Source organism: Balaenoptera borealis, assembly GCF_965194805.1.
Source record: "Balaenoptera borealis genome assembly, chromosome: 7".
In the NCBI taxonomy this organism is placed as follows: Eukaryota; Metazoa; Chordata; class Mammalia; order Artiodactyla; family Balaenopteridae; genus Balaenoptera; species Balaenoptera borealis.
In genome coordinates, this window is record NC_138864.1 from 116,147,480 (window position 1) to 116,162,096 (window position 14,617).

At 44.7% G+C, this 14,617-nt stretch overlaps 1 protein-coding gene across 2 annotated transcripts in view; it reads right to left on the reverse strand.

Annotated features, from left to right (window-relative positions):
- PARP12 (poly(ADP-ribose) polymerase family member 12) overlaps positions 1-14,617 on the reverse strand; it is a 45,086-nt gene that overhangs the window by 24,331 nt on the left and 6,138 nt on the right. The window contains exons 2-5 of one of the 2 annotated variants that reach the window (XM_082400301.1): positions 14,020-14,155; positions 10,980-11,280; positions 8,545-8,643; positions 3,069-3,192 (exon numbers count right to left, since the gene is read on the reverse strand). In XM_082400301.1, the coding sequence (XP_082256427.1) occupies positions 3,069-3,192; positions 8,545-8,643; positions 10,980-11,280; positions 14,020-14,155 (660 nt within the window). The remainder of the gene's footprint in view (positions 1-3,068; positions 3,193-8,544; positions 8,644-10,979; positions 11,281-14,019; positions 14,156-14,617) is intronic. The other variant, XM_082400302.1, reaches the window with a different exon arrangement.

A 14,617-nucleotide genomic window follows, 5' to 3' on the forward strand; every position in this document is an offset into this window, starting at 1 on the left:
ACTTGTGTCAAGTCATCGTGCTCTACACCTTAAACTTCTACAGTGTTGTATGTCAATTATCTCTCAAAAAAACTGGAGAAATTTTTTTTGAAAAAGGAAATGAAGAAGCTAATAAATCCCTAAAGAAAAAAAAAATCTAACAAAAGATACACAAGACCTTAATGGAGAAAATTAGAGAACTACTGAAAAATATTAAAGAACGTTTAAATGAGATGCTATCACGTATATGAATAAAAAGTCTTGGCATCATTATGATGTCAGTTCTCCCCAAACTGATAATAGACAATGCAATTTCAAGTTAAAAAAAACCACAACAGAGTTTTTTGTGAAAACCAACAGGCAGATTTTAAAATTTCTGAAGAGGAGCAAAAGACCAAGAGGCAAGACAATTTGAGGAAAAATAAGGTGGGGATTTGCCTTACCACATGCCTAAACGTACTGTAAAGCTCTTCTACATGAGACAGTGTGATGCTGACACAGAGACACACAGACCAATGAAACAGAAGAGGCCAGAAACAGACGGGTGTGTATTTGCTAACTCAACACCTGACACAGACAGCATTGAAAACAGGTGCAAAAAAGATGGCCTACTTACAAAAGTAGTACTTAGCATCTAAGTCTGAAATTAAGCTATAAAATGTATTCACATTTTGCCAAATCTGGCTCAGTTTTGGTGGGTTTAAAAATTGACTGACTTCTGGAAATGAATGGTAGAGATGGCTGCACAACAATGTGAATGTATTTAATGCCACTGAACCTTACACTTAAAAATGGTTAAGATGGTAAATTTTAAGTTATGTCTATTTTATCACAATTTTTAAATTTTATTTTTTTGCTGAGCAGAGTTTAAGACTTTTTTTTTGGCTGTTCTTTCGTCCGTAAGAACATATCTTCCTAAAGATGTAGAGTCGAATTACAACGTATTAAACAAATCACTTGGAATATTTCTTCTCTATGCAGTTTATCCTTTATCCCATACATATTTTGGTTCATTTGTCTCAATTTGATTTACTTTTTGAATACTTCTTTTTTACTTTTTTTATCCTAACATTTTATTTTTTTAATGTCTTACTTCTTTTTTTAAAATTTTTTATTTTATATTGGAGTATAGTTGATTAACAATGTTGTCTTAGTTTCAGGTGTACAGCAAAGTGATTCAATTATACACATACATGTATCTATTCTTTTTCAAATTCTTTTCCCCTTTAGGTTATTACAGAATATTAAGCAGAGTTCCCTGTGCTATACAATAGGTCCTTGTTGATTAACTATCTTAAATGTAACAGTGTATACATGTCAATCCCAAACTCTAAATGTTTTAATTAAATATATTTTTAAAAAGTGGTCTTTGGAAAAACTGGCAGTTCATCTGCATAAGAATGAAACTGGACCTACACTTCACCACACGCAAGGAGAGATTAATACAGTTCTTAAAAATGTTAAAAATTTTTAAAGAAAATTCAGGACAAATATTTTACGGTCTCAGGATAAGGAAGGATTTCTTACGACACAAAAGGTATAAAACCTCCAAAAAAAAAAAAAGAAAAGAAAAGAAAAAAGTATAAAACTATAAAGGAAAGGACAGATAAATACTTCTCTTCATTAACAGATATCATAAGCTGACTGGAGTTCATTTATTTTCAACACACATTTAATACCCAGAAACTTGAAGAGTTCCAAAACTCTTGAAGTTTGAGAACTAATGAAGAACACAACCTTTCCCCTCAACAAAACGGGCAAACTACAAGCACAGACATTTCACAGCAGAAGAAGCATAAATGGCCATTGAACATGTGAAAAGACACTTGCCCTCACCAGGACTCAGGGATATGAAAATGGAGACCTTATTTTACACCGAAGACTAGAAAAGCGCAGACGTCAGACTACACCAAATGTGAGGGAGACGTGTCACCACAGACCGCTAAGTGGGGGTGGGAAGCAGTACAATCACTGTGGAAAAGAATCTGGCATCCCCTGGCAGAACTGAGGAGGGACCAGCCTACCTCCCAGCAGGCGCACCCCCGAACACCTACCCGAAAGAAGCCTGAGCACACATGGACCGGGAGAAGCGTCAAGAACAGAGCCCTGAGAGAAGCCTCCAGGCAACAGTCCAGAGTAGCTCCATTCAGATGAGGTTCAAGGACAGGAGAGACTATCTGTGCTGACAGACGTTGGAACAGCGGTGGTTTACAGGGTGGGCACTGACTGGAAGGGGGCAGGAGAGGACCTTCTGGGTGATGAAAATGATCTACAGCTGGATCAGAGCGTTGGCTACACAAGCGTACATACCTTCCTCAAAACTCACTGAACTATATACTTAATATCTGTGCATGTCAACGAGCATAAATTTTAACTTAAAAAGCCTCCCAAAAAAAAGGAAGAGAAAGAGAAGGGGGGACGTAGATAAGAGCTGGTTATGTGAGCCACTTAATCTTCTGAAGGGGGATAATTTGTTTCACATGCTTTACCAGTAGCAATTTGCACATAATTGCACCCTAAGCACAAATTTATTTTATCCACTCAAAAAACGGGCTCAAATTCTCTTCTTGGCAACACATTTTAGCAAGTTTAATCCAAGATATGATAGGCGTTTGAAAATAAGGCTACCCAGGACTTCCCCATTTACTCTCAACTGACTAAGTGAAAATACTAGGACATACTTAGAAAAATAAAAAAGGCTGAACAATAAACAGTAGTTCAGCTGTATGACTTTACAGGCAAAGGCTAAAAATTTCACAAATGATTGCCTCTTGCTTTTCTGGACTAATCAATGAGGATATATTTATATGATCAATCCCAGCATCAAATAATTCAGAACTTACTTGGTACCCACCCCTTCTCTCCCCATAGCTCCTCCCTGAAAAAAGAGGAAGATGGGGCAACAAGGGCACCAACCACCAGCATGACCATCAACTTCCAATTTCGCGCACGGAGCTTCCCGCCTCCTTACTCTGTGTGTGTGCGTCTGTGTATGAAGCCCATCAAAACTAAACCCTACTGTGTCTAAACTTCCCGTACCACACACAAAAGCCCAGGCACAAAGCAGACACAAGTGACATATCTCATACCCGTCTCTTGCAGGATTGCTATATGCCTCTTCAACAAGCTCCATTTTGCGCAAATCCTTCCACTTGCCTCCATCTAAGACTTGCCATCGATATGGCAAATGGAAATGAACTCTACTGCACTTATCTGAAATAAAAATATAAAGAAGTGAGCACACTGGCAATACACAGCCTGGCCCAGACCCACAGTTCTCAAGGGGTGTGGTGCTGCCTGCTGACCTGGGAACATTCTGGAAATCTATGAGGGAGCCTTTTTTAATGCAGTCATACCTGAGCATTTAGATATCAAATACTATGCATTTTAGGATATACACTTTCCTTTTATGTCTCCCTTGTTAACAGGACATTAAACACACTAAACTGATTTTTTAAAAACTGTGTGTTGGTGGGTTACATTATGTATGAATTTCACCTCATGAGAGTAAAGAAGCTGATCATGAGATGGTCGAAGGCTGCATGTCTGCAGGGGCCGTCTGTCCGTGCATTACTGCTATACACGTGACACTTGGATGGGGCGTGGTCACACCAGAAACGGGAGCAGGTTCATCTCTACCAGAACCATCCCAACCCCAGCAGGTCCTACAGCAGGTGGGTCAGCAGTGTGGTTTCAGCCCACCTTGATCTTTCTGGCTGCTAACTTACTCACCCCTCCTCAACACACCCCACCCCCCCGAAGGCATTATACACACAGCCCGGGTCTACGGTTTCCATCCAACTACTCCCCCATGCCTTCTGTGTGCTCCTGGGGCCTGTACCTCCTAGCACCTCCTGCCCGCCTTGCCTTGGCTCATGTCGGCCGCTCACCTGGAACGCTGCCCACACCCTCCCTCTACCTTTCAATAGACTGTGAGGTTCTGGTACATCCTGACGGAGGAATGTTGTGAGAGGAAAGAGAGACAGGAAAGAAGAGCAATGGGAATCTTCACACTGACACCTGCAGGATTTACACTATTAGCTAGAAAGATACACAGGTGTGGAATGCCTCTATTTGGGTAAAAGAATAGAAAAAATAAGATTAGCGATACTCGGACTGAATACACATACACGCACACAGTATTCCTTGCTGCCGGAGGACTGGGTGGCGCAGCACAAAGTCATGAGGAGAGATTTGTTTTGAATTTTGAACCACAAAAATATATAGTCCAAAAAATTAAACATCTAGTTAAGTGAAAAAAGATACAAAACAGCGTTCATAAAGTGCACCTGTGTAAAAAGAAAAGACTAAACATACACACTTGTGCTTGTATAAAATCTTGATGGAAAAATATTCAAGGAACTAGTAATAATGACTTTCTGAAGGGAATCTGGGTGCTGGGGAAAAGGGTTGTGACGAAGACATTTCTTACTGACTGTCTTTTGTACATTTTTAATTCATCTTTCAAAATAATAACAATGAAGCATGGCTAACTTGACACCTGAAAAAAATTAAAATTTTCTCACATCGTACGCAGTCTTTCAGGCAAGTCTTAATGCCACTTCTTTCCCAGAGACTCTGCAAGGGAGCAGTGGGGTGGCAGGGACCGGGGAGGAAGTGAGGAGACAGCCTGGGCTCGTCGAAGACCAGGCCTGGGGCCAGGCCGACAGGGCTTAGAGAACAGGAGGAGGGACCCCAACCAAGGAGATCTCTGCCAAGTTCAACCAGGCTGGAAAGAGCCCCACTGGGGAGTCAGGATGTCCTGGCCTGTCCAGAGTTAGGGCAGGGATGGCTCACACCAGGCCAAACGGAGCCTTCTTAGACTCCTGACCAGGGGTGTGGACAATAAAGTGATAACCAGGGGCTCGACCTGAATAGATAAGGCCACAGCTGTGGTCCGGAGGTCACGACCAAATAAGATTTCCTGTTTCTTCCTGAAGGGCACTAAGGGAAATGATGAGGAATGAGAGTTCAGCCGCTCATCTATACAGCCCAGCACAGGTGAGTCCTGGACAGCCTGAAGAAAGGCTCTCCCCTTAAGAAGGCACCTGTCAGGGTAGGAGCACCACCCACCCCTCTCGAGGCTGACACTTCCTTGGGAAGGACATAGGGGCCAGGGGAAGGCACTGTGAGGCCTGAGGCTTCTAGCTCTTAATCCAACCTGAGCATGGAGCCCATGCTGCTCACAAGCCGGAAGGTGCCCTGAGGAGGACGATGCCACGCAGGCCACTGCAGCCCTGAAGATGGCAAGAGCGGAGTCCTCGCTCAGCGCTGAGCGTGCAAAGCCCCTGATCTGCTACATCTTTCCTGGTCCTTCTGTCCCCTCTCTGTTTCCCTCCCTTCTTCCAACGTTCCCCACCTCACTGTTGCATTCCCAAGTCTAGGTTTTCTAGGTTAGTCACAGAAACCAAATCAAATTGGCAAAGTACCCACATCCACATCCCCTTTCTCCCTACTTCCCTTGAAATGACAGACCACAGAGAAGAAGAAATCCAAAAGCACTGGAAAACAGAAGTACCATCAAAAGACCAGAATTACTAAAGAATTCCTAAAAATATGAAGCAGTAAGAACCAAACCAACAAAGAGAGAAAAATACATGTAGAATATGCAGAAGAGAGCCACCCCAGAAGTAGGAAGGAGCTGGGGGCTTCACAAACTCAGAGTCAGGTGTAACAAGGAGCAAGAAAGACACCCGGACAAGAGCACTGAGAGGAATCAGGACCCAGTGGAGCAAGTGCCCCATCAGTGCCTTGCTTGTGCCCAGCAACCTTGTTCTTTGTCCCATAGAACACGTGGGTGTGGATACAGGCGCTGGAGAGAGAAGCATGCGAGAAAGCCATCAAAGCCCCCGCCCTGACCTTCGAACATACGCTAGCAGCCCCCACAACCAACCAAGCAAGACTTACCGCCTCTTCCCCATTAAGCCTGGAATCAGAATCAGCATCCACCAGTAGGCACAGGGATTTGAGTACCAACATGGGCACACAACCAAGAGCCACCCAACACACGAGGAAAAATAACACAGACAGGCAGCTAACTCACACAGAAGAATCAACCCCTAAGGAAACAATTTTTGGAGAAAACAGATCAAGAGAAACAACCAGACCTAAACATAAAAGCTAAGCCTATAAACTTCTGGAAAAAAAAAAACCATAGGAGAGACATTTTCCTGGGCCTGGAAGAGACAAAGATTTTTAGGGCACAAAAAACACAAACCATTAAAAAATATATTAAAATGGACATCAACGTAAAACATATTCTTCCAAAGATACTGTAAAAAAAAATGAACATGAAAGACAAAGACTGGGAGAATATATTTTCAATACCTATATCTGACAAAGACATGAATAAAGAATATTCAAAACTACTAGAAGTCAATAATGAGAGATCAAACAACCCAATAAAAAAATGGGCCAAACAGTCACAAAAGACCACACGTTGTATGATTCCATTTATATGAAATATCCAGGCAAACCCAGAGACATAATGTAAATGCCAGGAGCTGGGGGGAGGAAAGAATGGGTAGTGACTGCTAATGGTTATGGATTTCTTTGGAGGTGATGAAAATGTTCTAATATTGACCATGATGATGGTTGCACAACTCTGACTATATTAAAAACTATTAAATGGGTGAATTGTATACTATATGAAATATACTTAATATCTTAACAAAGCTGTTATCTGCCTGTAAAATAGGCAAAAGATTTAAACAGATACTTCACAGAAGATATACAAATGGCCAGAAGGCACATGAAAATAAATGTTAAATATCATTACTCATCAGGGAAATGCAAATGAAAGCCACAATGAGATATTACTCATTTGCTAGGATGGCTAAAATTCATAGGACTGACAATACCAAGTGCTGGCAAGGATGCATAGCTAGCAACACGCTCACACGCTGCTGGTGGGAAGGCGAAATACAGCCGCTTTGGGAGACAGTCTGGCTGTATCTCGTAATGTTAAACACCCATTTACCATATGATCAGACATTCCACTTCTAGGTCTTTACCCAAGAGAGGAAGACATACAACCACATGAAAACTTGTACATGAATACTGATAGAGGCTTTATTTATAAAAGCCAAAAACTGGAAACCCAAATGTTCATCAACATATAAATGGATAAACAACTTGTAGTTAATCCATACAACAGGAGAATACATGCTGTATGATTACATTTATATAAAATTCTGGAAAACGCACATCTACTCTACATCAACAAAAAGTAGATCAGGGATTGCCTTGGGCCAGGAAACCGGGGGGTGAGGATCGACTGTATAGGGGCATAAGGGGACTTTCTGGAATGAGAGAACTGTTCCGTATCTAGATTATAGTGATAGTTACATGGGCAAACATACTTACCAAAACTCAAAAGGTATACTTAAAATGGGTGCATTTTATTGTATGTAAATTATATCTAATAATGCTGATTTTTAAGACTATATATATATATATATATACACATACATGTATATATATATATACACACACACATACACACACACACACACACACACACACATATATATATATATATATATATGTATGTATATATAGCACATATTCCTTGACCTAGTATTCCATTTCCAGGAATCTATCTATGGAAATACACATGTGTACTCAGACGCTCAAGGGAAAAAAAATCACTCTAATCAAATACTACACAGTTGTTTTTAAAATCCCGGTAGACATACACATACATACTAATGTAGAAAAAAATCTCAAGGACACACCATTAAATAAAAGAAGCAGGTTAAATAATGTGCATGCTCCCATCTGTTGAAAAATATGTGAAACAAATATGACCACACATCACGTGTTTACCTTCAGAGAAGGCTGAAGGAAGACTTCAGGCTTTACTCTGTATCATTTCACTCTTCTACAAAGTGAAAATATTCATGAATTGCTTCGGTAGTTTTTAAAGACTGAAAACAGAACAGGAAGTTTTGGTGGTTTTTTTTTTTTTTTTAAGCGGAGTCACAAAATTTGAGAAGGAATCTTTCTTCAATCAAAGCCCAAGACAGCAGCAAGAACAAAGGTTTAGTGAAAATACAGTCTCACACCCACACCCACACACAAGATTTGCTACTTCTGATAAAAGAGAGAATGTGGAGAGAAACCCCAAACTTAAATAAATACTGATCCCCCAAGAGTGAACACAGGTGTTTCCTCCTGAGGGAAGGCGTTCCCAGGTTCTAAGTTATCTCTGAGACTACAACCTCCCTCCATAAGGGACACTAGACTGGGCATCCGAGTGTCTCTGCAGGTCTGTGACCTCATGCTAAGTTGACCAAGGGGCAACACTTGACACTCATTTGCTGCATGAACCAAATGGTCATGCTCTCCATCCACAGTTTGATTTTTAGAAACTCAAGTAATTCCTACCACCCTCAACTCCCCAACAAAATCACTGAAGTGCCACCAGCTCACAATTAAGATGGCCTGACCCTCTCTGGACGGCGGTGGGGAGAGGACCTCGAGGGGTGGTGTCAGAGCAGAGCTCTGGGAACCAGAAGCAGTTATCCCGCCCACAAATGGATGAAGGGGTTTCCCCTGACTCACCTTGAAAGCTACAACTCTTCCAGATATGGAACAAGCAAATCTGATCACTCTCCTCTTGGCTGGCAGTGTTTGGGGACACAGAACCTGCACCTCTTCTTTCTACAAAGAAACACTGCAAAGATGTATCACCGATGCTTCTGACATGGGGTTGGGGTAGTTCAAGGTACAAAGGAGAGAAAAAAGGATTCATTCATCCCTCTGCATGAGGCAAAAGTGGGCAAGGCAACCTCACAAAATCTTATAAAGTTCTGGATGAAAGCACCCTCAGACATACAGGTGGGTCCTCTGCTTTTTAGGGAGGAATCAGGGAGCCCAAGGTCACAGGGCTGCTTGCCAAATCCAGGACGTCATGGTTGGGGGCTAGGGGTGAGTCTTTTCTCAACTCTGGCTGTGCACCCAATTCACTAGGAGATCTGTTTAAAAACAGAAGTGCCCGGCTCTACCTCAGACTGACACAATCAGAAGCCTTCAACAGTGGAACCTGGGATACTTTTTTAATAGGGGGGAACCACTAACCAACATTTTCCTTCTGTATCTACGGATGTGATGAGCCCAGAGAGCAAGTGAAGGCTGCATTTTATAAACTAGATTTGATTGCAAAAGCAAATACTTGTCAATGAACTATTAGAATCGGGTGCCAATACCAAGAAAAAAATAACAATAAACAGAAAGCCCACAATTCAAAATGAAACCTAATTTAGGTTAATTATAAAAACTGTAGGGACTTCCCTGGTGGCGCAGTGGTTAAGAATCCGCCTGCCAATGCGGGGGACACGGGTTCGAGCTCTGGTCCAGGAAGATCCCACATGTCGCGGAGCAACAAAGCCCGTGCGCCACAACTACAGAGCCTGCGCTCTAGGGCCCGCAAGCCACAACTACTGAAGCCCGCGTGCCTAGAGCCCGGTGCTCCGCAACAAGAGAAGCCACCATAATGAGAAGCTCGCACACCGCAATGAAGACCCAACACAGCCAAAAATAAATAAAAATAAATAATTTTCAAAAAATACTGTAATATAACAAACAAGAGCGTGCAAGTGCTCTCAAAGTTTAACTTTACTAGAAGTGCTTCTATGAGCCATTACCTAATAATTACATTTCGGTGGGCCCCAACTGCCACCGTATAAGCATATAAAACTCATTAGCAAACCCTCCCTATTTTGTTATTCATCTTCCCTTGTTGTTTTATAGGCCCCTCAGACAGCCACAGGCTGCACCTTAAAACCCACACCTGTGGAGCCTTAGAGAAGGCCTCCCTCTCCCCCCAGGCGCAGGTACCCTCCCCTCCCTTTCTAACAAGGCCATAATCCAAATGACACTTTTAACAAACTATTTAAAGCAAAACCTGTTTGCTTCTAGGCTTCTTACTGTTGAAAGAAACTAACCAAAAATAATTGAAGAAAATGTAAAGAAAAAAACATATGACGAGGACAACTTTCAAATATAAAAATCAGGTAAGATTAGAGTGATAAGTTTGTTTGCTGATCATCCTGGCACTGGTATTTTAGGAAGTGTTCTATTAAAAATCCAGGATTATCACTACAGCAAACAAGTGGGGGGGGGGGGGAGCCACGGCTCACAGTCACCAAGGTATAACCAGGGCCCAGGACAGTGGCCAGCACGTGGCCAGCACGTGGCCAGGACTCAAATTTGTTGAATGAGAAAATGGATCATCAGAATGGCCAGCCAACAGCAGATACTGTGAAAATCCAAAGGACACCAAGGCATCACAGCCTCCCTGAGGGACCGTGGTATTCACGTCCCAACCAACAGGTACTCAAGAAATGCTTATTAAATAAACAATCTCTGCTCAAAATTCCCCCATTTGCCTGTCACTAAGCCTGATATTTCTCAAAAAAAATTTTTTAACAAGTCTCCTGACAGATTCATCCATTCAACAAATGTCTCAGTGCCTACTGTGGTCGGCACCGTCTAGAGATGAGCGGTGAACAAAGTCAATCTGCAATGACGAAAAAAATCCATTCATGTCAAGAAGAGAGCTGAAATTAAAATATGCTTCATTCAAAAATAAGTAAATAAATATGCTTCATTCACTCATTCAAAAAAAAAAAAACCTAAACAGAATGCAATGCAAAGGATGGCCCCAGAGTTGTACAGCATGGCATTAACTCTGGGGTCCCTCACTGGAAAACAAGCTCTCCAGGGGGGCAGAGAGAAGACTGGATAGGGAGAAGCAGCATCTCCCATCTCTGTGCAGATGAGGCCCAGAGAGAATTCACCCACCCTCGACACCAGTCGGCATTTGTTTAGAATGTCTTGCTCGTTCACAGCTCTGATTTCAATTCATCTTCACAATCCCCACCGGCTAGGAGGGGATGGCCAACTGCATTTTACTAGAAGCAGCACAGACTTGCCCAAAGTCACACATGCCATTTAGCGGTCAGCTGGCATCCAGGAGCCCCAGCCCAGAGCCTTACCGGAAGTCCCCTGTGACCAAGAGGGAGGAGGCGGCACTCTGATGGAGGGAGAGCTCTTATTCTTGATGTCATGAGCATTTCTGTAAATGGAAGGCAGCCTGCTCACCAGCTCTGACCTCATGCCCAACTTCTCCAGTTTTACCAGGTTCTCAGAATTAGAGAAATCATGGGATCTCTTACAGCCAGTGCCAAACTTGCATTCACCCTGTGAAAAATACTGGCAGATGTGGAGTTTGACACATTGCTTTCTAAAGGAACAAGAGCCGTAGGGTCCATGTCCTTTGTTGTAATGAAGGCAGATCTGTTAACAGAGAAGGAAAAACGACAGCAGCTTAGAAAGGCCTCACACAACACCACTTCCTTACTGAGCCACCTACTAGAGAAAGAGGTTCCTCCAGAGACCTAGCCAAGGCTGCGATCCCGTCGTGACACTGGTCGCACAGCTCTGAGAACATCCCTCACTCTAGATGGATGCCGCTAGCACATGCCCTTGGTAAATGGGACCGGGGAGGACAGCGGACTGCTCAGAACAAGCCCCTCCGCCGGGAAAATCCAAAGAACATCCAGCTGATCAGAGTTGCTCCCTTCACATGAGAAAACATTTTAATGTAACTCGCACAGCAAACCTTACACTACTAACAAACCTTACACGCTACCTAGCCCCTGCCCCCACTGATTCACCAACTCTCTCTAACCCAGGACCCAGTTTCTCCCAGCACTTTTTTTCTCCAATTCTAGGTCAAAGAGGCTCTGAGGCTTTAAAGTATCTTCAAGAAAGCCAAATACAGCCCTTTCATTTCCCAAGTGCAAAATGAGACTCAGAGAAGTTAACAGGCTTGCCCTGGGTCACACAGCTGTCTAACACACCTGGCACATACAGTACCTGCTGGACTGGGTTGTTGGTAAGGTGGGGCTTGAACTTGAATCAACTGTTCCTTTTCCTCTACATTCCACGTTCTTGGAGATGGGAACTAAACCAGAGACCACCAAGGGCCCACCCACTCAACTCACAGGCATTACACTGAACAGAGGTCTACAGAACCCAGGCCCAGATCAGCAGGGGGTCCCTTCTGGAAATGGAAGCCCCGAGGGAAAAGATCAGAGGGAGCTGGGCCCTAACCTTGATCCTGCCACTTACAAGCTGTCTGACCTTGGGCAGGCCACTCACCAGCTCTGAGATTCCGTTTTTTAATCCCCCAAATGGAAATAATGCCACCTACATTGCTGGGCTATTGTGAGAATTTAATAAGAAATATACCAAGTGACTAATACAATGCCTGGAACACAGTGGGTGCTCAACTCATGGTGGCGGCCCCCAAATGGTCAACTGATAAGGGGGCCAGCCTGAGAGCAGCGGACGTGGCATGAAAGCCGCCCTGGATCCGAGCTTTTGGTCACAGCCCCCGTGTGCTGGCACTGTGTCCTGAAGCACCCCACACACCCCAGGAGACAGAGGCTGCGCATTCCAGGCCGGTCACCTGCTGATTCAGTTCTCATACCACTACCGAGGTGATCACTCCAAAATGTTAATGCCTACCCTCCCAACACAACCTCGCCCCAACTCCTGCCTGTGACGCAGGAGGCTGTATGGCTGAGCCTCCACCTTCGCATTTCTCTCTCCCCTCCCCCTAAGTCCAGGTCGTGCCGACCTACACACTGTGCCCTGACCAGGTAGGCTTCCCGATCTCTGCCTCCCTCTTCCCAGACCTTCATCCTTCACTCACCCTCCAGCACCCAGAGCAGGCACCATCTGATCCAGGGCACCTTCCCCGGTGCCCAAACTGTGCCCCCGGGACCAGAGCACCGACTCCTGCTAAAGCACCTACAACAGCACCTTGCTATCATCCGATGATATCATCCGCTACTGTCCCACCCAGTAGCTGTGCCCCCCAGAAGAGCAGAAAGGGTCTTTCACCTCCTTACCACCAGTGCCTCGTCTGTAATGGATTGTCAATATAGGTGAATTAAATCTATACTAGTTTTCAAAAGGCAAAGGAAAACACTTAACACCTGTTATGTGCCAGTCATTTGCTATGTAGCATCTTTCTCAAATGGGAGGTTTCAACTGAGTAAGAAGGAAGCACTGTCATTAAAATATATCCATCTAATCCCTGTCGCCTCATCCAAGAAGCAGTGCCAGGGCATCCCACAGAACCTGTGCTGGCCACAGAACGACCGCTCGGACCTGCCACAGAGCACAGGCAACTCGCGGCCCAGCTGCTGCCCTCTGCAGCCGCCCTCTTTACACACAGGGCGCTCCCAAGGGCTGCTCTCAGCCAGCGACCGGGCAGGTCGTTCTGGGGAGACACAGGGTGCCACCAACAGGGGCTTTGGCTCCGAACTTCTCGCTGGCTGGGCGGAAGCTTTCTGAGCACTGCACTGCAGGCGGGGTCTCTTCCTACCGGGTCCCTTTCCTGCCCCTCCTCCGGCCACAGATGTCAGAGCACCATCACCACCTGAAGGCTTCCCCACCTTCTTTGCTCCCTCCCCAGTAAATCTCTCACACTTCCAATCCCACCTTGGGGTCCGCTTCTCTTAGGACTCGAGCTAGTCCATGACCATTGCAGTGAGCTTCAAAACAAGTGGGTGGTTACTGTCTGAAATGCAGTCTGAGAGTTCACATCAACCCAAGTTAGAAAACTTCCCCACAGACCTCCGGGGTCTGGCAGTACCTGCATTTTTCTAAGTCCTGCTAGACAGGGAGGGGCCAGCTGGAATCTCTCACTCGCTCCGCTCTGTGTAACAACTGGCTGCAGCCACTGGCCAAACGGGCTCCCCCAACCTCACAGAAGCCCTGCAAAGGAGGTACCAGCCCAACTGACATAGAGGGAAAGGAGGCTTCAAGAGGGAGCAAGGTTGGCACAAGATCGCAGGGCTAAAATTCAGCAGAGCCGGGAACTCAGGCCAGGTCTCCCTCCAGGCAGACCCCAGAGATCACAGTGGGGCCCTTGGCCTCTCTTCCGCCATGTCTCCCTGTCTTCCCACCTCCTGGTCCCTCCCTCATCACTTACACTCAGGCCCACCCTCTCCCGGCACTCACCTCCGGCAAGAGCAAGGGGTCATTCTGTAACAAGAGCACGCAGAGCTCACTGTAGCTGAGGTGGTCCACGCCGTGAGTTTTCAGCACGCTCACGTTGTGATCGGACGTCAAGTTGTGACCGTTCCTACAGTCCTTCCTGCAAAGAAGCAGGGCTGGGGTCACAGTTGAAACGTCTCCCCAAAACCCTTATGTTGAAGTCCTAACTCCCAGTACCTCAGAAGTGACTGTATTTGCAGTCTTTCAAAAAGGTGATTAAGTTAAAATAAGGTCACTGGGGGGCCTAATCCAATCTGACCGGTGTCCTTATAAGAAAAGGGGATCAGGACACAGAGGGAAGACCATGTAAAGACACAGGGAGAAGAAGGCATCTACAAGCCAAGGTTGGTGTCAGGAGACAACAACCTGCTGCCACCTTGACCTCTGACTTCCTAGCCTCGAGAACTGTGAGAAAATAAGTTTCTGTTGTTTAAGCCACCCAGTCTGTGGTACCTTGTTACGGCAGCCCAAGCAAACTAATACAGCTGGTAAAAACAATCTCGGCAGCCCAAGCAAACTAATACAGCTGGTAAAAACAATCTTTAAGAAAATTTTTCAGAAA